At 32.0% G+C, this 24,092-nt stretch overlaps 1 protein-coding gene across 1 annotated transcript; it reads right to left on the bottom strand.

The window, feature by feature from the left end:
- Positions 1-8,475: 8,475 nt before the first annotated feature.
- On the bottom strand, positions 8,476-21,596 carry LOC134715251 (WD repeat-containing protein 54-like). The gene is made up of 8 exons (XM_063577313.1): positions 21,312-21,596; positions 18,139-18,201; positions 17,411-17,483; positions 16,449-16,505; positions 15,695-15,772; positions 14,033-14,168; positions 9,744-9,972; positions 8,476-8,657 (listed from the first exon to the last, which is right to left on the bottom strand). The coding sequence occupies exons 1-8, from the start codon at positions 21,537-21,539 to the stop codon at positions 8,526-8,528; spliced, it is 996 nt and encodes a 331-aa protein (XP_063433383.1). The 5' UTR covers positions 21,540-21,596; the 3' UTR covers positions 8,476-8,525.
- Between the last annotated feature and the right edge of the window lie 2,496 nt (positions 21,597-24,092).

The following is a 24,092-nucleotide window of genomic DNA, read 5'->3' as shown; positions in this document are numbered from 1 at the left end:
AAAGGTCAGAGACTCCTGAGTTGGGACAGGCGCAAAATTGCGGCGGGGTTAAACATGTTTATGAGATCTCAATGTTTACATTCTTTTTTCTTCAAACGAATGATCACACCAGCCACCAATTTCTAGCTAAGGGTAATATTATTGGTTTCATAAATATGGATTCAAGTGAGGTTCAAATATTGAATTGCAAGCCAATATGTGTAAAACCACTAATTCAGGCCCCACCAGAAAGCACATACCGGAAGAAAGTGGTACATATTTAAACCAAATAGTTACTACGCAAGTGTGTAACTTTTAAAATATGTAGAATGTTTAGGTATTTTTGGTTTTTAAAAGTGAAAGCTGAATGACTGGTGATCATTGTAGATCACTTTTTGACCTATAAAAGAGGGACGAAAGATACCAAAGGGACAGTCAAACTCATAAATCTAAAACAAACTGACAACGCCATGGCTAAAAATGAAAAAGACAAACAGACAAACAATAGTACATATGACACAACATAGAAAACTAAAGAATAAACAACACGAATCCCTTCAAAAACTAGGGGTGATATCAGGTGCTCCGGAAGGGTAAGCAGATCCTGCTCTACATGTGGTACCCGTCGTCTTGCTTATGTGATAACCAATTCGGTAAATGGTCTAATTAGGTATAATTTTGAATATTAAAAAAAATGATCTAAAGTACCTGGTTTGGCATATCCGAAGATACGGGAACCAGTTCTTTTTAAAATGCCGTTAAAGGAATGCTGATTTTTTTCAGTACAAGGCACTATAAAGTGTTGCTTTGACAGGCAACGATTGCCACTTTATTTGAACTTAAAACAAAAAAGCTGTGCTTGCTTGAAATTGAGGTATTAACCGTAGAATGCTATGGGGCCATTTATAAGTGGTGTACTTCCAATAACACATTACCGATGTTTTACAGCTTATTTTTGACAAGTTTGAAGCACACTGAGTGATAACAGCGAAATGTTATTTCTATTAATTTTCCTTCACATAAAAGATCCGACGCTATCAGTTTCAGTCAATGGAAATGCTTTCTTAAAATTATTACTTTGTCTGATGGTTGCTAAATGGTTTGGTAAAGATGCTTTTGGCCCGAGTAAATATAAAATTTGAATTCTCTATTAAAGTTGCATAAATTATCTATGTATAAAGTTTATAGCACGTATATCATCAGTTATTACATAATAACCACAAAAACGCAAAAGCTGACGCTATTTTCATGATACTGCCAAACACTACAAACCTTTTTGGAAAGGTTAAACTTGTTAACTTTAACAATTAAAAACAAAAACAAAAATATTTAAATTTGTGGTCTATTTCGTAGATCACACACCTGTGAGGTTGGATATTGTCTATTGTTAGAAAACTATACATTCATATTTACTTTTAAGATATATTTCAGGTTTTTTGGTGGTTGAATTGACAATTTCGGAGAGTTATTTTGGATTTATAATCAAACAATAAATAAATACTGTTCCGATGAAGTGTCATTGAAACTGGACTTAAGATTAATGTCAAGTTGACTATGCTGACCTCAGAACAAATTTCACCATTTATTGACAAATGTTGAATTAGGTCACAAATGTTGTTGAGCATTTTTTTTTACTATGGTGGTGAGATTGTTATCGTGAGGCTGGTTGCTGGAATGACTATGATGACAAGGTACAATCGGTTCCATGACTTTGCGGTGGAATTACGATGGACAATATTTGGGCGTAGTAAAAGAGGGACGAACGATACCAGAGGGAGAGTCAAACTCATAAATAAAAAATAAATAAACTGAACACGCAATGGCTAAACATGAAAAGGACAAGCAGACAAACAATAGTACACATGACACAACATAAAAAACTAAAGAATAAACAACACGAACCCCACCAAAAACTATGGTTGATCTCAGGTGCTCTGGAAAGGTAAGCAGATCCTGCTCCACATGTGGCACCCGTCGTGTTGCTTATGAGATCAAAAAAAAAATCCGGTAAATAGTCTAATTCGGTAGGTCACATTTATGAAAGGGAAGGGATTTTAGTTTATACCACGTAAGGAAAATATCCGACATCATTTGTGTAACTTGCCTTAAAAAACTAAGCTGAATGAATAAGACACAAGTTCTTTATTTAATCATTTCTGGATAATAAACATGTAGTTATTATACAAATTAGGCGGATGATGTCGGTTCGACAAATTGACGCTCACTGAACTTTAGAAAACGTTTTTAAATGAAGAAGTTTGATAGCTTAAAATTTCATAATAGAAATGAGGTTATAGAATGACAACTAAAACATATCTTAAGCACTTAAAAGATTAACAAAAGAAGATCATGAATGTTTGTACTATTAAGTTACACAGTAATTCTTACATAATGAATAGAAAAGATTTCAGGAAAAGAATGTTTTAGCCACAATACAAGGTTCAACCCACCATTTTGTTTCTTAAAATGTCCTGTACTAAGTCAGGAAAATGGCCATTGTTATATTATAATTCTTTTCTGTGTGTGTTACATTTAAGTGTTGAGTCGTAGTTCTCCTCTTATATTTGATGCTTGCTTAATAGTTTTAGTTTGTAACCTGGATTTGTTTTTTCCCTATCGATTTACCGGTATGAATTTCGAATAGCGGTATACTACTGTTGTCTTTATCAAACAAATTTAGCCATTAAAACGTTTTATGACGATTTTGATAGAATATTTATGAATGAAATTACATTGACAGAGAAAAGTAAAATCACAAAAATACTGAAATTCAAAACGGAAAGTCCCTAATGAAACGGCAAAATCGAAAGCTCCAATCCATCATACGAATTGACAACAATTGTCATATTCCTGACTTGGTACAGGAATTTTCATATGTAGAAAATATTGTAAATCGCATGCCTTTGACAAAACAATAGCTAGTAAGCTGCTAGTTTAACAATATTATTAAGACAATTTATGACAGAGTTCTTCATCAGTTCAAAATAGAACAAAGAATGTAAATGTGTCAAAGAGATAACAACCAGAACGATGAAAAAACAGCACAAAGCCTACAATGGTCCCAATAAACAATAACGAATATTGATTCAGCGAAATTGACTCCGATACATACAAATAATCCCAAAAAAAAACCAAACACAAACAAGACCAGAAAAAGCCGGATGTTATTGTCATGGGACATGCGCTAACATACTGCTGGGTAAACCATGTGACATATCTCAAACCTACCTCTTACTAATATACTAAATACTACGGTAACAAGATCTTTGTATATTGTTTAATCGGTACTAATATAACATAAATACATTAAAATCTTACAAAAAGGCATGGTGAGCTCAAAAAAGAATGTCTTATTGTTTGAATTCATTAATAGCAGTGAAAGAGGAAATGGTACATTTATCTTTATTGCCATCATACTTAAAATGGGTAATTAGATAAACAAATAACATAATTACTGACAGAAAAAATATTCTAGATTGAATTATGGATTACTAATTTTGACCTCTTCTTTCAAATAAGACTAATTAATATGCAAAATACTGATCTAAAAGTACATGAAGTTCCTGAAAGCGAGGTCAAACCAGATTACAACTAATAAATAAATCTTGTTTCCCTGAGTAAAATTTCAATCAGTACACATCCAATGAATTAAGTGTAGAGACAACATAAACAGTCTGTAAAAACATGACCTTGCCCAATGCCTATATACAGGGTGTGAATATATATGTTCATAACTGTTTAGGAATACATAATTATTTTGCTAAAGTTCAATGTATTTATATATCATTGTAAGTACTGATAAAATCAGGCCTTGCGGTCATAAAAATTTCGAGCACGTTTTTTGTACTCAGACTCAAGAATCAACCAATCAAAATGCTGGATTTCATGTTTCAAGCATGATTTTTGTGCTCCGAGCACTGAGCAAAGTTTTATGACTTCAACAACTGATCTTATTACAGTGATAAATTGATAACCTTATGCAGTTTTTTTTAGCAACATTTTTAGACTTGAGTGATTTAAGCATACTGCCCTTTGTCTATTGTTAGAAAACAGCATGTTTTTAACCATTTAGATGTATTTCAGTTTTTGAATTCGTTTTTGTTTAGTTCATTATTCTCTTTTCCACACCTCCTTTTATTCTTACATTCTGATGCAGCCTCATTAAAAAACAAACATTGAATAGTGGAAAATTTACTTATAAAAAACAACATTTTACCATTTAAACACAAATGTGTCCCTAGTACACGGGTGTCTAATCCGCACTATCATCTTCTATGTTCAGTGAACCGTGAAAATGGGATAAAAACTCTAATTTGGCATTGAAATTAAAAATATCATATCATCGGGAACATGTGTACTAGGTTTCTATTTGATTGGACTTCAACTTCATAAAAAAACCTACCCCGACCAAAGACTTTAACCTGACGCGGAACAGTCGGACGGAAGGACGCACAGACGAACGAACGGACGCAGACCACAAAACATAATGCCCATAAATGGGGCATAAATTTAATGTTGGGAATTGGGACCTTAAAGCTGCTGAACCATTTTACAATTAATGATACTGCAATATAACAATGCCATAAAAAGAAAATAATATGGGACACTGATTAAATTCAAAAGAGGACAAAATATGTATAAGGAGCTATTTTAAAATAGTATTACTCATTTTGCCATGTGGTGTCAAGAGCAAATGCTAGTGCAGTAACTGATCTCCTCTGTCGTTTTGTCCATTTAAAAAAGAACCTGGGTAAAACATTCTTGGCTCGTATCAAAAGCAATGTGTTTATAGTTGGTTTGCATCGTTTTAATTCTGAGTTGAAGCGTTAAAGAAATTTTTAGTCAGAAATATTGAGTTGTATAATTTTAGATCTTATAAAAAAGAAGATGTGGTATGATTGTCAATGAGACAACTATCCACAAAAGACCAAAATGACACAAAAATTAACAATTAAAGGTCATCGTACGGCCTTCAACAATGAGCAACGCCCATACCGCATATAGTCAGCTATAAAAGGCCCCGATAAGACAATGTAAAACAATTCAAACGAGAAAACTAACGGCCTCATTTATGTAAAAAAATGAACTTGACTTTATTTTTTGGTATTCAAAGTTTTTGTCGGTCTATTGAAGGATAAATAAACTCACCATTTAAGGATACCTAACTCAGGAACATATATATTAACTATTAGATATACTGTTCCCAGCCTAACTATAGTGGATTAACTGAGGATTTTGGTAATTTGACTTATTCACAAATCTCGTCCTACTGAAAAATTTTGATTTCAAAGTTTCTGGCTTCAAGATATTATGCAAAAACTCTGAAAAAGGGTGAAAATCATCATTCAATCGCCATAATACAGAGTCCACAAACTATTTGGACAATGTTGACTAAAATTGGGCATTGATTTTCTCTTTCATATTTTTCAGTGAAGAATGCATATATTGTTTCAGAAAAAGGGAGAAGGTTTGAATCCATTAAAACGTTTAATCCCGCTGCAAATGTTTGCACCTGTCCTAAGTCAGGAATCTGATGTACAGTAGTTGTCGTTTGTTTATGTAATATAAACGTGTTTCTCGTTTTGTTTATATAGATTAGACCGTTGGTTTTCCCGTTTGAATGGTTTTACACTAGTAATTTTGGGCCCTTTATAGCTTGTTGTTCGGTGTGAGCCAAGGCTCCGTGTTGAAGGCCGTACTTAAACCTATAATGGTTTACTTTTTAAATTGTTATTTGGATGGAGAGTTGTCTCATTGGCACTCACACCACATCTTCCTATATCTATATCAATAAAAAATATAATTTCCAGAATACAAATAAATAAGATTGTTGGGTTAAGTTGATCTGCTACATAAATGTTATTGACTTTAAATTTAATAGCCATCTAGATTCATATATTTAAAAAAAATAATTCATAAGTCATATCTGTTAATACTTAATAACAGTGACTCTATGTGATAATAAAACTTATATGCAAAGGGAGTTAACTGTTATTTTTTGCCACACTGATAAGTCATTTGTTGATGAAACAAGTGCCTGGCACAAATACAAATTCTAATGCAATTAGTTTGTAACGATAATTTTCATTGGACGTTGATAAATATTTTGAGGGGTTAGATTCCACGTTCTACCAGTCCGTAACTAAGATAGCCACCATTTTGAAGTCTGGGATTTGTAATTTCTCAAAAAATAAACAAGATATTCACATTTTGAGCCTCAAAATCTTCTTTTAGTCTATATTGAAACCATTCTGAAGCGTACGAAAAGTAAAAATATGTTTAGTATTCATGTTTGACATCCAGAGTAAACACATGACGTCACATTGTTTAGATGCTAAAGACAATGCAACAGTTTCGCGGACTTTTTCATTTATGCTATTGTTAAGCCAAAATATTTATTAAATGACATTTCTTTTCATATGTGGCATTAGAATGGAGATAACTGTATTGTATTTTAAGCTTGGCCTTCATAAAACTTGATTTTACTGTCGCAAATATCCGTTTACCTATCTCCGCTCCGCGTCGCTAGGTAAACTCAATTTGCGACAGTAAAATCTACGTTTTACGAAGGCCAAGCTTAAAATACAATACAGTTATCTCCTAATTCGCAATCCTGGTGTTTATGATGAGTTAATCTCTACCAGAGAGGAAATGATGCATTAACCTCTACAAAAACCTTCATATATGAGTATACCTGATATCTTATAATGTATTTTATCAAAGGCCCTTATAATATTTTAGTTTGTTTCTGTGTGTGTTACATGTTGTGTCTTAGTTCTCCTCAAGATTATAATTGATGCATTTCCCTGTTTTACTTTTTAACCCAGATTTGGTTTTTTTCTAAAACGATTTAGGAATTTCCAACAGCGGTATACTACTGTTGCCTTTATTTATTACATGTTTGACTGCTCTAGTGCTTTTTTCTTTACATTATTGATAATGACTTGAATTAGTCCGTCTTTGAATCACATTAGGTGCATCCAATTTTATTTTCATGAAATCCTGATACCTAGCTTATTGACTGTCTTTGTTCGGCTTGCATACATTAACTTCCTTATTGATGTATTTATGAAAATTATACTAAATCTAGTCCTGGTATCTATGATGATAAAATTGAGAATGGAAATGGGGAATGTGTCAAAGAGACAACAACCCGACCATAGAAAAAACAACAGCAGAAGGTCACCAACAGGTCTTCAATGTAGGGAAAAATTCCCACACCTGGAGGCGTCCTTTAGCTGGCCCATAAACAAATATATACGGTTCAGTGACAATGAACGCCATACATATTTCCACACTAATGAGTTTATTTATAAGGCAACCTCAACCAAGAAGGATTATGGTCAAGAATATGAATAGGTTTATTATCTCCTATAATTTTTCCTAGGGTTCATTGACATTTCTGCATAACGGGGTAATTTTGGCTTCATATAGGGTATGGATTTTGCTCATTTTTAAAGACCTCACTGTGAGTCATAATAATTTTATTGTTCCATCCTTTAATTTTTGGCTAATTCTCTCTTTGGTAAAAAACCCATACTTCTATGTTTTTAACGTCAGAGGGTCACAATGAGCTAACAAAAGTCATCATGCAGTGGCCACTATAAATATCTGATGTAGGTGAGGAGAGAGGAAAACAAAGTTCTAAATAAAAATATTTATTCACTATCCACAAAAGCATATAGAAATAAAGTGGACGGAAAATTCTTACATACAAAAAGTAAAACAATGTAATAAAATATTCCATATTTTCACAACTATTTTGATATAAATAAATGATTCAAAATACACTTTAACTTAGACCTATTTTCATATAGACCAGATCTGCTTTCTTCATGATTTTGAAATATAAAAATAAAGTATTTTTTTCAATGAAAATAATAAATCAATGATCTTTAAAATTTTCCTTAAAAATATAACATTTTTTATATAAAGTAAGATATACAAAATTACACTCTTCATATCTTAAACATCTGCAGAATAACAACAAATCTACCACAAACATCAACAACAACATTTCTACCAATAAGTATCCTTAAAGCAAAATTCATATCTGTCCTAAAATGATAATGTTTCATTTCAAATCTTTAAAATACTGTAAACCAACTAATACTTAATTTAGTGATTAGTCCTTTCATGCCAATTTTGCTGCAATTTCATTCAATATTTTAAAATTTATTTGATGTAGTTAAATAACAAATGTCCAAGTTTAACAAGTTCCCAACTATTTATTTCTTATTGTTCCACTCACAAAAATATCTCTCACAAACAAATTAGTTGGTTTACAGTATATCATTTTCTGTTTCATCAAAAAATCATTATCTCTAAGAACATTCCAGTTTTACATTCATTACCATTGCACATTATTTGAACGAAAAAGGATCTAAATTTGTTTTCATAAAAACAGATCTTCAAAATTTTCACAAAAAAACATCTTTTCATTTTATATGAAATATCCTGTTGGTCACCTTTTAAAAAAACATCTATTTTTCCCCCCCCCGTGTTAAAAAAATTGAATATTCTAGATCTGTCATTGCCTGAAAATTTTAGTTTTGTACAAAAAATGTGATGTCTGAGTTGTCATATCCTGTCACACAGAAGCCACGCCCACCTTTCTGTATAAACTGTCCTCCCACTAATTGTAAATCTGTCACAGACTCACTATATTTATATTCAATCTGAAATTAAACAAAGATAACATGAAGTAACAAAATATATGCTATTCAAATAAATGTTATGAAAATAATATAAAGGTTAATTTGCTTTAATAATTTACTAACTAAAAATTAGGTCTTGATATCTATCACAATGTTTATCAGAGTCTCACTTTTATATAATGGTCTTATAAACTATAACACTGATCCTGTTTAAGTAATTATTCTTTTTCTATGCTTTTTTGGGGAGTTTGTCCCTTTAAATTGGCTGCTGGTATAGTTGGAGGGTTGAAATCTCACAAAACATGTTCAACTCAGCCACATTTTTACGTCAACCTCTGGAAATTGTAAGTTTTGTATGTTTTTTTAAATTTCAGTTCATGTGTTTGATTTGAAGATTAGAGTGAGATCCAATGTTTAGGGGTCGGCTGTAGCCCACATTTTTCTCACTGTGTAAAAGACTGACTGGTGGCCTTCAACTGATTTCTGCTCTTCGGTCTGGTTGTTGTCTCTTTGACACATTTCCTATCTCCAGTATAAATTCTATTTGCAATATTTGAAATTCCTCAGTTCATTTTTTAGTAGTTATATTTTAGGTGTACCGATTTTCACCATCTTCTTAAGTCATAAAAGTACAGAGAGAGAATACTAGAACTCTCAATAAATAATATTTTTTACAAAAGGATTCATTTTAACACTATTTATTCCTTTGATCTTATTGGCTGATAATTTAAGTTTATAGCACAATAGAGTGATGTGAAAAATTATTGCTTGAAACTACTGGCCACTTGCCATCATCAGTGAAATTAACAATGTCCTCATAGGTATAATAGCAATTAAAAGGTTATAATTGGTCATCTCACCTCAATTGCTTTACTCACTTTTGCTCAAGCAAGAAAGTCAATATTATTGAGATGACCAACAATAATCTATAAATAATATTACTTTTTAGCAAAAGCAAGGAATATATCTGCTAAGTTTCAGTCAAAAATAAGACTTAGGTATATGCATAGTATCAAACTATTTTGCATTGTCAATTTCTAATATGTACCAGATTTAATCCTCCTTCAAAAAAGCAAAATAACTTTAAAAATAAAAATATGATTTTACCTCTGGTAAAGTTCCTTCTTTCAACTGCCAAACTTTAGCAAATGTATCTTCACTAACAGATAATATTCTGCCAGTTTCTGGAGCTACGTCGATGGCATTGACCCATCTAGCATGGGCATTGACTGTAGCAGCTAACTTGGCTGTCTTGGCACAATAAACTCGTAACTGACCATCACCGTATCCTCCCACTATAATATCATTCCATAATACTAAACTACTACATGGTACTCTGAAAATATATATATATATATATAACTATAATATCATTCCATAATACTAAACTACTTCATGGTACTCTGAAAATATATATAACTATAATGTCATTCCATAATATTAAACTACTACATGGTACTCTGGAAATATATGTAATATATGTAATTTTTATTCTTTTATTCTTTTTATTGCCATTTAATATCCTTTTTGAACAAATGTTTAAAACAATACTATCAATGTTTGGTTACTTATGATCATGATGATTGGTTAAGTTAAAAGGTTATAACCTTTATCTTTTAATACACTGAAAACATTTCACCTTTACCGCTACCAATGGAAGAATCTATATATCTTTTTATAAGCCAGTAACTAGCTTTAAATATATTACAGCGAGACCAATCAAATTTGAATATTTTGATCAGAAAAAAGAAATGTTCTGTCAGTGAAGGTTAAACCATTGAAAAATATGTACTGATACAAGAGTTTTCTTTAAACATGTACAGTACGCCCAGAGAGTATGTAATCGCGAACTCTAATCACCGATTTCCGTGTGTAGCGGATTGACACCACGAATCACGGATTATACTCCCAATTTCCTCCAAAGATTCTCTCCCAACACCGCCTGGCTGTTAATTGGTTTATTGCCCATCGTATGAACTGAAAATTAATGACGCGTGACAACATCATCGGATTAGCCAGATTTATTACCTTTGTACATTTAATTGATCTTGATTGCACCTGTGTTCTTTAAAATACAGTATTTAAATGTCCTTTCATTGTCAGATAAAAGTGTGACATTTAATTTAAAATAAGATAATTATTTTTGTATGTATATGACCATGTCATTGTCTTATGACAGGCAACGTACAACGTATAAAAATACGAATAAAACACTTATTTTGTATTTTCATTATAGTCCGATCCGGTCATAATTTTGTTTTTTCAACAAAGATGATTTTACCACAATCAGAACCTTTTATGACCTACTCAGTGGGCAATATTCGGTTCATTAATAGATCAATATTATATAATTAATATCAACTGGCTTAAAACAGAATGATGTTTTTACGGTTATATGTTCAATCTGAATTAAACCCAAGAATAATTTATCAGATCAACAAGTGAACTCTGTTTAATACTTTCAATTTATTTTGAAATGTAAAATATTATGTTTCACTACCTCGGTAGATTACCGACTTGAAATATTTGAATTTAAAAAAGAAACTGTAAAGTGACAAATAATTTTGTATGTATGCAATGTGGCAGCCCTTTATTCATAAATACTGAGATACATTCGCCGCCTAGACACAACACAATAATCACAACCTTATTTATTTATATGGAGAAAAAAATCATGTGTTTGTTATCCGTAATGATCTGTTATTGATCTTTAATTATTTAAAATATAATTGGATTAGCGCAATCCGTCCGTATTTTACTGCTTGTTAAAATCCTCGGGGAAATATAAAAAGAAGTATTTCAACAATATTTAAAATAGAATATTAAAATGAAATTATATCGTATTTCAAGAAAGAAATATGTAAAAAAAATTTGGATCGGATTTTTACGATATCGACAAATATTCACAGAGGATCTCTACCAACGCCCATCAGGAACTGAACGACATGCATCCTGTATTCATCTACCATTAATATATAGTGTTGACTATGGACGTATAAATAATGTCCGGTTTTATGTCCTCTGTTGACTGAGAAACGTAAAAATAAAAGACTGATGTAGGTTTATTCAGAAAAGGAATATAATTTAGAATCCGGTTAATCAATTGTGAAAGGACCTTCTAGAGCCTCAATCTTAACGCACACACATTTATGTCAATTTTTTACAAGCAAGTTTAAACCTTGAATGAACTTTCCCACAGTTATCCAGAAAGGTCACCTGAGTTTACTGTTACATGATACTATTTCCCGCCAAATAAAAATCTCGTGGACAAAATTGATGTCACTATTTTTAGCATTCAATATTGTGAGCGAAGTCAAGTTCAAGTTCAACTACGCACTGTTGATCACTGAGATGCGTATCTTCTTCCCACGGCAATTAATTGCTTTAAAAATATTTAAAGATCACTCTTCTAAATACAACACAAAAGTTTACATTCATTGTGCGTAAATGAATATTATGCAACAACGAGTTGATGCAGCTATATAGAAGTAATCCTGTTGTAGCCGAAATGTATTATTTATCCTAAAGTAATGCTAACAAACCGCGAAGAGAAAATGCCGTAGACTTATCAAGCATAAGTAATGGTAAATAGTATTTTCTTTTTTTCTTGTATATTGCATATACAAGTTTTAAAACGTTATTTTCTTTCGTTCTCATATTCCATACCTTCAGCGTTAATTTCCGTTTATTTTCACGCAAGTATGTCTCTTTTCGTAACTTAAGTTATATAAATTACCGATAAAATAAATCGTGATCATAATCAAGTATAGATTTTTTTTTTATAAAACTTTAATGCAATTGTAAGCATTCACAACAACCTTTTGCTTTTTAAAACTTTTATTTTGTACTCGTAAAATGGAAATTGCGTAGACTTATTAGCATAACAGATAGTGAATAATACTTTCTTTTTTACTTGTATAAACAATTTTGAGACCTGTGATTTTTCTTAACACTGCCCTAATTTATTCAGCGTTAGTCTCTGTTTATTGTTACACAATTATATCTCTTTTAGTAAATTAAATATTACTTAACTGATAAAAAATGGAAGTCAAAATCAAATATAGTTTGTTTTTAAAACTTGATTTAAATGTACAGAGTCAGTGCAATTAAAAGAATTAACAACAACGTTTTGATTTTTATTTAATCTGTCAATCGTTTCAAGCAATCAGATATAAACTGATAATCAATAGACAGGAAATGCAATTGTTTAATTACATAAGAAATCTCGCATACCTTGACTGTCGCTTGTCGGCATAGATCAGAAGGATTAGGGCAATTAATTACCTGGTGTGACACCGCGTCACTCCAGACTGGGAGAGATGTCGCTAATACAATAAACAAAAGGTAACGGATTTACGCGAAAGTTGGATGGAATACTCCCAAATTTCCCCGATAATTTAGGGAGTGATGTCGGAGTTTCCTGGTGTTACACCAGGAAATCACTCGGTGTATGGAGTATGGGATGGCTTTCGCAATAACTGTACTGTAACAATGTACTGATAATAAAGTATCAATCTCAATACGATAAATACAAAGCTTTAATCTGAAAGACTATTTCAGCTCTAACATTTAATTTTCTTGTTTTTCTGCATTTTTTCTGCAAAGGATAATAAACTTCTTTTCTTAAATTTGCTTATGTTCTGATTAGAATAAAAAAATCATTTTGTTGAAAATCAGAATGTATCAATGGTTGTTCTAGCTAGATCTATAGTAACAAGTACTAGATGAGAAAAAAATATTTTTTTAACAACAGTTTTTTTCATAAAATAACATATGTCCATTTTTAATGCTGATGACACATTTCTAAATCCTTAATTGATAATGTATATGTTTTTTTTAACAATGTACTGATAATAAAGTATCAATCTCAATACGATAAATACAAAGCTTTAATCTGAAAGACTATTTCAGCTCTAACATTTAATTTTCTTGTTTTTCTGCATTTTTTCTGCAAAGGATAATAAACTTCTTTTCTTAAATTTGCTTATGTTCTGATTAGAATAAAAAAATCATTTTGTTGAAAATCAGAATGTATCAATGGTTGTTCTAGCTAGATCTATAGTAACAAGTACTAGATGAGAAAAAAATATTTTTTTAACAACAGTTTTTTTCATAAAATAACATATGTCCATTTTTAATGCTGATGACACATTTCTAAATCCTTAATTGATAATGTATATGGTTTTTTTAACACATAAATGGAAAATTGTTGATGACAAAAGTGGGTCAAAAGTGACTGCAATTGGTTGTTGTGAACAATTTCCAGGGGGTTCAAAATACTATATGACAGTTTTGCAGTAAGGGAAAGTGACTTCTTCAACCCATTCCCTAGTAGCATGCATGATCACTGAAGATAGGTTGTTCTTATTTATGTGAACCATTCTATTAATACTCACCCCTTCCCAATTACGGACTCAGTCTGTTTCAGTGAACCATTAGCTTGTAATGACCATATAAATATATTGCCTTGTTCATCACTACTGACCAGTCTGTTTGGTCCTGATGTTAGATCACATATTGGATGTTTATGACCTAAAATATATATATCAAATTAGTTATGCACCAAATTTACAATAAATATTAAAGATGAAATTCTATTCTAAAAAAGTAAATGAGTCTCTAGAAATGTTGTCTAACCTAATTATTATTAGCCAAAACATAAGTATGACTACAATTACAAAATTGTTTTAGCTGCTAACCATATATTTGATACACACAGTTTTAAGAATTTATAAACAGAAATTGAAAATATATATTGTTGCTGGATAAGATTCCCAACTACGGGTGCAGGATTATTTCGCTGCATTGAAGACCTATTGGTAGCCATATGTTGTTGTCAGCTCTTTGGTTGGGTTGTTGTCTCTTTGACATATTCCACATTTCCATTCTCAAATAACTTATGTCAAATTATTTTCAGACTTATCTTTTTTTATCAATATCCACAATAACACTTTTAGGTTACGGAATTGGTCAACAAATTACACTATGGTCGCCGTCAGCTGAAATTCGTAGCGGTTATCGGTAAAAATAATCTTTACTATCGACCGCGTTCTCTCGAAATATAGTTTTTCTCATTCCATTCATAAATAGCGAAAAGAAAAACCACTACTGACCTACCTTTTAAGTGATTGCACTGTAATAATCCCGACCTTCACATTTTCCAGAAAAAACAATGGCAGATTCCACCATTCAAAATAGTCTTGGAAAATGTGAAGGTCAGGATTATCACAGTGCAATCACTTAAAAGGTAGGTCAGTAGTGGTTTTTCTTTTTGCGATTTATGAATGGAATGTGAAAAACTATATCTCGAGTGAACGTGGTTGATAGTTTAGATTATTTTAATTGATAACTGCTACGAATTTCAGCTGACGGCGACTATAAGATGGTAGATATATGGATGGCACAAAAATATTGCCTTGTAAAATGAATACATGTGTAGGTTACTTAAACTACTGACATGACTGGTAAGATTAAACAAAGGCATATTAAACGAAAATTGCTCCTATAGACTCATTTTCAAGGTACATAATCTAGGGATATTTCATTGGATGTTTAAATTTGAAATAGATCTTCATAAGGCATCAAATATTTTTTTTATCACATATTTGTTACGAATATGTCAGATTTTGCACGTAACAACCTCAAAATTGCCCAGTGCAAATAAGAGGTTATTGGTTATTGTGCCCTGATTCCAAATGAAGTGACGTCATTGCATCCTTAACGACACGTTTGTGATAAAATGTTTAAGATTTTATCTTTTATGTTTCATTAATTGTTATAATTGACCTTTTTTTCTCCTTTCTGCAGAACTTAAGTATGTGATCAAAAGATGATAACATGTCTTTTCCATATTGGCCCCAATATCATCCCTCCACCCATATCTGCCCTCAGCTAAAGCATCAAGGCCGATATAGGAATCTCCTCATGATACCAGGGCCAATATAGAAAAGGGTATGTTATAATAGATGCTTCTTCAATTCTTTTAATTTCAAAAGCAGAAGAATAAAAAATGCCTTTACAGGATATTCAAAATGAATTTGCTACAGAGGTTCACTCACCAACTAAACTTTCTTTCAGCAATATATTTGTTCCTTTTGCAGGTATATTAAAAACATGAATTTCTCCAATCTGTGTACCTGTAAATATATTGTGCAAATAAATATAAATCTTACTGTTTAAATGGAACCGTCAACCATAATTTATGTTGTAAATTCTCACAACAAAATCCACAAAAATAGTTTCATCTGAAAACAAGAGTGTGTCCTCAGTATCCTTCATACACCCCTATTTGTAAAACTATGGTTAAATCAAAGTGTTGTATTGGGAAGCCATGCCTATACTCATTCAAGTAAATATATGAAATAAAAGGTGCCCAATAGCAGTTAGAACTTGAACCCTGGTAGGGGCCTCAGTGGCAAAGTGTTCTCAGTAGTTCTGATACTGTAATCACTAGCACGTCAACACAGAGGTTGTGAGTTCAAACCCTGTCCTTGCAGGTGCACTCTCCTCAATCTAAATTGACTAGGATTGTCAGTTTTTCTATCAAAGGTCGGTTATTTTTTCCAGGGCATTCTGGCTTCCTCCATCAATAAAAACTTACCATCTAAAAAAAGTGGCCATTAAAAGTGGTGTTAAAACATGAACAATCAATCAATACATATACACTTCCAGCTTCTTTATGTAGGGAGGAGGTTCCAAATATAAGCATACCAGTGCTTATAAACCTATTGTAGGATCAAAATACATGTATAACCTTAATAAAAACACACTTTATACTCATGATACTATAAGGGGATCAAAAGATAACCTTACCAACACATATACAACTATCTCCAACTCCAGCAATGCCTCTTCCATAATTTGTTTGATCTGAATAATAAAATGCATTTATGGAGATCTGGACAATAATGATTATGTACAATCAAAAACAAGCTCTTTTACATGCTTTTCATTTTAAGTAAGTTTTACATGTTACTATGTATTTAATTGACTTTATATTTGCAGTTTTCTGTAGGGAAGCTACAGACAACAATTGTAAAATCTTTCGTATATCCTGACACAAAAATGCAAATTATGTCAAGAATTATATGCAACCATAAGACAATTGAGTTGACCATTGACTATACATAAATGACAGACTAAATGCACTTTTTTACATGGCATCAATTGACAATTGATGCTATGGGACCTAGGCTCAGGGGCAGACTGCATATGACAGATTTTAATTACATGTTTTAACGTTGTTTTCTGTCGGTTTCATTAGAATGGAGATAACAATATTGTATTTTAATCTCCAACGGCATCAATTGGGGATTTGATGGTCGCAAGTACCTGTATACTGTCTCTGCTACCGTGTTGCCAGTAAACTTAATTTGCGACCATCAAATCCCCAATTGATGCCGCCAAAGCTTAAAATACAATACAGTTATCTCCTAAATAGGCTAAGTGTCTTATTTGGCATAGTTGTTTGTGCAAAATTTAAACTTTTCAAAAAATTCAGATTTCTATGTACACTTGAACAATGATGTATATCTATTTTAAAGATGCAATATGAAGAAAAAAAATAACAAAAGTTAAAGAAGGGGACATAATGTTAAATAAATTCCATGATATGGTTTTTACAGTAATATTTCATTCTTTAATTCATTTGTAATTAAAAGTTCCACAAGTGTTCAGCATCCTTTCTGCAGAAATAAATTCCATTTTCATTTATTAAATTGTACTGAAAAAAAATACTCTCAATATATAAAATCCCTGAAAACCATTTTACTAACCTTGAGTATCAGAACTGCTAGGATCACCTAATGCATGCCAATAAATCATGGCAGAGCCATCTGATTCAAACATCTACAAAATAAACAATTGTTTTAAGTCAATATTTAATGTTGAAATATCTATCAAAATATTAAAGATCAAAACCAAGATTTGCTACTGATATCATGATCCAATGATCATGTTTAAGCTAATATGTTAGTAACTAAGAATATACCAAAATAAGACAGATAGTAAGCTGTCCATTAACAATGATAATATAGATGCATAGGGCTTTCACTAAGTGAGTCAAGCATTGGGGGGGGGGGGATTGTATCATTGCTTTTATCTATATGTAAGCTTAAGTCTGCATGACCAAAAAGAGGAGGAATCAGAATAAGATTAGTTTATACTACATGTAATTACTAAACGTTTGCTAGGATCATATTGTTCTACATTTGATTCTGATTAATTTTCAAATCACCAAATTTGACATGTTTTTTTATTTTGCTAGCCTGTTTTTTTGTTCTTTTTACAATTTTTGTATCAGTATTTCTCTTTTACATATATCTATTGATTATCTTCTTAGTACACAAATGACATTTTCAGTTGTATGTATATAATGTATAATATGCTTTAGACTACATGTATTACTTTACCACATGATCATAGTTTTCTGAATAAGCTGTTGTCTCAATGATATATTCCCTGCAGTTATTTACATGTTTATACCATAACTTCTATAACTTACTTGTATTCCCCTTAAAGATGTCAGGACTAGGACTGTTCTGTTTGGTAAACTTATCCATTTTGCCTAAAATTAAAAATACATCAGTTACTTAAGTTATTCATCATATATATACTTACAAATAGGAACAGAAAAGGTGGTTTGAATAACAATTATTGATATTATTAGAAATTTATAAGATAATAGCATTAATGTCAAGTTACGTCAATAAATATATTCCTAATACACCTGAAATCCTTATGGCTATTTGTCAGCCATCACCATGATTGCTGGACATCACAAAGGTTCCGGTAAATTTGACCTCATGATATCAGACACCACAATAGAAAAGTGATTGTTGTATTACTTCAATACGTCAAGCAGGGTAGATTCATTGGACAACCAAGATAGATTATCCAGGGTTCTGGCTAGGCGAGTCCATGAGTCCTGGACTCATCAAAATCTGTCTGGACTCACCATCAGGGTTTCCGCTGGCGGTTGCCATTTTCGCAATTTGCGAAAAAATAATCATTGTGGCGATTAAAATTCGTCATTGGCGAAAGAATTTGGCGAAAGAAATATATATATACGATTTATTTGTAGCCATCTTGTTTATTTACATTGTTTTTCGGGTTTCTCGGATTTTACCTGATCAGACAAAATACTCGGAATTTACCTTGAACTCGTTAAGATTTTGACAGAAAATCAATAATCAGCTGATTGCATTTTGTGATATCGATAACAAAGGACTAATTAATAAAAGTGTTGATTGGTTTGTTTGACAAAATTAATTATATGGTTAAATGGCTTCTGCTAAATGTCACATACAGAATTTATTTACTACTTTGCGACGCACGTGTTTGAAGCAAACTTTTAAAGATGGTTCAGAGAAGAATGTTGTTTTTGTGACGAAAAAAGTTCAAAAGCAAGAAAACTCTCCGATTTAAGACTTTAATTATCCTTTGACTTTAATATAGGTAATTGATTAGGGAGACTTCTTTAAAGTCGTTTGCGTGACACACGTGTTTCAAGCATAGTTTTACGTCTCAACTTTTTCATTTACGATGGTCGAGAAAAGAAAACTGTCGTTATGAAGAAATCTATCAAAAAAGTGGGAACAACCTCTCGAATGAGAGTAATCCTTCAATGTAATGACTACACATGAAATGAGGGATCAATTTAATGTGATAAAAGCTTTTGTTTTGTTGTAAAAACCACTGCACTTCTTAGTACAAAAGGGCACATCAGTATTTTTCTTTTAAAGAAACTTTGCTTACGAACTATACTGGTATTTTACATGTTATATGATCAAAACATGTCCATTAATTTTGTTATATTCCAGGACTTATATCTTTATTAATAAAGTATAAAAGTATAGTGGTCCCCTCATTTAGAAAAGTTGTTTAAAATACAACGAATATTTTTCCTTTTTAAGTTAAAACATTCTGTTGTTTTAAAGTAAATGATTAGTGTTTATTCATTAAAATGTAGATTCTTAAATAAGTCTGAGAGAACAATCAAAGACACAAATGGGCAAAATCATCTTATTTAAGGGAAAGGGGGGGGGGGGTAGACAAATTTTAAACGAAAAATATATTTATGTCATTTGGCGAAAAAAATAATAAAGTGGCGAAAAATATATTGTTTTGGCGAAAGAGGTGGCGAAATAAATAATTGACCCAGGGGAAACCCTGCACCATTTTCAAAACTGGTGAGTCCACAGATGCATCAATTAATTTTGTATCCACTGAACACATTTTAACACAAACATCATCATTTTATAGCAAAAGTTTAAAAAGTAATCTAAATTTAATGTGCTTTCATCATGTTCATTGATCTGTTAGGCCATGGAGGATAAAATATTACATTATATTGCAATAAAATATAATCTTCTTGCTGTTGGACTCACCATGGCCAAAAAGGATGAGTCCCTGGACTCGCCTTCAAAATTCCTTTGCGAAAACCCTGTTATCAATTGAAATACATTGTAGCGATAAGGTATAAAATTGAGAATGGAAATGGGGAATGTGTCAAAGAGACAACAACCCGACCAAATAAAAAACAACAGCAGAACTTCACCTACAGGTGTATAGAAACAATATTCAACCATTTGGTTGAATATATTTGGTCACATTTTATAACAGGTGGTGAAGAAGTCCCCTATTACGGTAGAAAAATCAATAATAAAACTAGAGGCCATCTTGGATACATTTGTAATGGAACGGATACAAAGTAACAACACTTGGTCAGCATCTCATAAACAACATTCATGCCATGTTTGGTTTCATTCCATTCAGCATGATCAGTAGTTCTCTAAAAGAAGACATTAGTATGTACATGTATTTCCCATAGGATCCCATGTTAAACTCAGTCCCCGCTGGGGGCCACCTTGGATACTGGATCGGCTATAAAGTAACAACACTTGGTCAGCATCTCATAAGGAATTCCCAGGCGGGTAATACTTTGGAATTGCCAACCCTTCCTGAAGAGCCCTATTGAAAATAATAATTCATACATGAGTGTGTGGTCTAGTGGTTAAGACCTATGGCTACAGTGCTGAAGGTCCGAGTTGGATTCTCACTTGGGGTGCTAAAAATATCAATACATCAGAAGGGTGATTTTCAGCCTCTAACACACATCTCTGGTACCTAGACTGGAGTTTAAACTAGAATGGGTACTTTGGGGGCCTACATTGGTCATACATGTACATGTAGTTGTTCCCTACTTTGACCTGGAGATCAATCTTCTGATATCTCTCTGGTTTGTCTGTTTCCACGGAGTGGCCTGGTGGTTCTCTCCGAGTACTTCAGCTTCCTCCACCAAAATAACAGACTGTCTGGTGTTCTAGCACTTCTTTTGTGTTGGGTGGGGATTGATTGTCCTTGTAAAAATAATTCTCGTATAAATATACGTTTAACGTTTAACTAATAGTGACACATCTCCATTAATCCAGATAGGGAGTGTTCATGGATGCCACTGTACCCTCACAGTTTTTGAGGGTTTCTTTGGATATCAGAGGCATTTACCAGATACATACATGTACAGACTTCATTCCCTTTCACAGGTAATTATGCCTGCCCCATATAATTTAAACATGACATGTTAAAACAAGGCATAAATTGCCCAGCCCCACATATTGTATATGTATAGGCTTTATTATTCTGAATATGAAAAAAATATATATAAAAAGCTCTTGCCTGTATAACCATAGGTGTGTTTTGTTGAACTGCTGATGGTTCTTTGCAAACTACCTGACGATTGGTGACGGTAGAGCCATCAAGTGATGAAGAAATTACATTAACTACAGATTTGTGTACGACAGCATAACTCATGGAACCTTTTTCTGGACTTATGAACACTGTAAGATTGTTAGTTAAAGAAGAAGCACTGCTTTTTAAGGGTAATGGTTTTTCTTTTCGATACATTTTTAATCCTAAAGATCTTCCGGTTGCTCAGTACGCTGCGCTTGCGCAATCTATCGTTAAAAGAAATTAATTTTAGAACTGTGTCGGATTTTTTCCGAGAATAAAACTCGGAGCGTCTTTACCAGAGAACACGTATGTATATGCACAGATAGTCCAAATGACAGCTGACAGAGACATGTATACTATTTATATGTCTCTGCGTTTAGCAAGGCTATTTCAACGATCATAATTATTTGGACTAATGAGTTCATTTTGTCTCACAAAAGTAAATTTTGTCTCACAAAAGTAAATTTTGTCTCACAAAAGTAAATTTTGTATGCAAATTAGTTCACAGAATCCAAACTAAACTAATTTGCATACAAAATTGACTTTTGTCGCCCAATTTTAAATTAGGTAACAAAAGTCAAGTCTGTGTAACAAAAATGAATTTTGTCCACTATAAGATAATTTTGTAGTATGCTACAAATATAGTTAAACTGAACTCATTTTTGTTGAACAAAAGTCACTTTTGTCTACAAAATTGAATTTTGAGTACAAAACCACAAGAGTCCCATTCGACGCCCTGTAAAGGCTAAAACGTTTGTATATTTTTTTTAAATGGGCCGAATCTATATATTTTAATTGCGATTTGTACATATTTTGGCTCTGTTGATTACGATGATGGATGACATCTACTTCATATTTAAGATGTCAATAATCGAGGTCATGACGACATTATTTAGGCAGGGTGAATTCTCAATTAACCTTCTATCACGGTAGAATGAAAATATAAGTTATTTGTACGGTGTTTTTATCACTGTTGTTTTCTTTTGTCTGTTTAGTTAAGACATATTTATTCATAGTGGATTGGGAAACAAGTTAAAAACCATAAACAAGATACTGATTTTTTATACGCCCGTCAAAATTTATGGTATACACATGTCCGGTGTCCGTCCGTCCGTCTGTCTGTCCGTCTGTCCGTCTGTCCGTCTGTCCGACGTAAACATGTCGCACAGTAACTTGACAACGACTTATTCGAATATCATGAAACTTAATATAGTTGTTTCTTATGATGGTCAAATGATCTATATACTTTTTGGTGAGAATAAGATTAAAACTTTTTGAGTTACGGCACTTTGTAACTAAAACAGGGGTGTGTTTTTTTTCACATGTCGCACCGTATCTCAAAACGATTCTTGATTATGGCTTAAAACTTTAAAAAATTCTTAGTTATATTAATCTTAATATCTGTATTCTTTTTGGTGATGATTCAAAATTTCATTTTTGAGTTATTGAGTATTTTTTTAAAAAAAGGGGGAGGTTTTTTTTACATGTCGCACCATATCTCAAAAACGATTTATGATTATTGCTTAAAACTTTACACATGTCTTTATTATATTAATAAAAAGATCTGTATACTTTTTGGTGATGATTCAAAATTTAATTTTTGAGTTATTGAGTATTTTGTAAAAAAGGGGGAGGTTTTTGTTACATGTCACGCCGTATCTCAAAAATAATTTATGATTATTGCTTAAAGCTTTACACACTTCTTTGTTATATTAATCTAAAGATATGTATACTTTTTGGTTTTGATTCAAAATTTTATTTTAGTGATATTTAGATTTTTGTAAAAAAAAAAACAGGGTTGGGGGTTTTACATGTCCCGCCGTGTCTCAAAAACAATATATGGTTATTGCTTAAAACTTTTTCAGAAACTATTTATGATTATTGAATAAAACTTCCACAGCAGATGTCAGGCGTATCCTGCGCTCATGGCGCAGCTGTTTATTTAGCCATAGTTATGGTTTCCAATGTTCCACTGTACACATATCTGAATTGCTTTCACGGTACTCACTTATACGTTGTATTTTTTATTTTTTTTAATCTATAATAGTCCGATGGAAGACTGCTTTTGTTTTAAATATTTTTTAAACGTACGAAGAGTATTATCCCTAAAAGGACCACACTAACATTTCAAAAAAACATTTTGTATTTAACCAATCAAAGATAATCCAGCTTTAAGTTTTGAGTAGAACATTTTTGTTAGAAACACTATTGCAATGGAATTTGCTCTGTATTAATCTTTCCTGTACAACATTTAAACGAAGTGCACGTAAATGTGAAAAACGATAGAGTTGTCTCGCTTTGTGCAGAGTGTATGATCATTCCATAGGATCAGACGTTTAATTTGTTTTTATTTCGGATATGATAAACATATTTCCCTGTAATTTCTTCCAAATTTAACATTACAATATAAAAATGTATAAGAAAATATGTTAGAATCTGAAAAATATGAATTATAATACATCATCGCTTTAATTTATTAAATAGAAGTTTACACCCGTTTTAATTTGATACCATGTAATAGTTATTATGGTTTATTGATGCAGTCTTCATTGTTTAATGACAGATATAAGCGGGTAAAATCAAGATGAAGCATTTTAACTGAAATTGTCTATAGAAGTACCCAGTATGAATTCATCAAACTAATAGGTCACAAAGGTGTCATCCTGGTTTGTCCACTTTTCATTGCATGTATATGAAAACATAGATTATTTCTGAATTTAAAGTCAT

Source organism: Mytilus trossulus, chromosome 4, assembly GCF_036588685.1.
Source record: "Mytilus trossulus isolate FHL-02 chromosome 4, PNRI_Mtr1.1.1.hap1, whole genome shotgun sequence".
In the NCBI taxonomy this organism is placed as follows: domain Eukaryota; kingdom Metazoa; phylum Mollusca; class Bivalvia; order Mytilida; family Mytilidae; genus Mytilus; species Mytilus trossulus.
Note: the sequence above shows the minus strand (reverse complement) of the source record. Positions and strands in the feature narration are given on the sequence as shown.

Coding starts and splice junctions, on each gene's coding strand:
- LOC134715251 (XM_063577313.1), bottom strand. CDS start 21,539: ATGTATCGAAAAGAAAAACCATTACCCTTAAAAAGCAGTGCTTCTTCT. Junction 15,773..16,448: donor AGATAGTTGTATATGTGTTG/GTAAGGTTATCT, acceptor ATATATTTACAG/GTACACAGATTGGAGAAATT. Junction 9,973..14,032: donor GAGTCCGTAATTGGGAAGGG/GTGAGTATTAAT, acceptor ATATATTTTCAG/AGTACCATGTAGTAGTTTAG.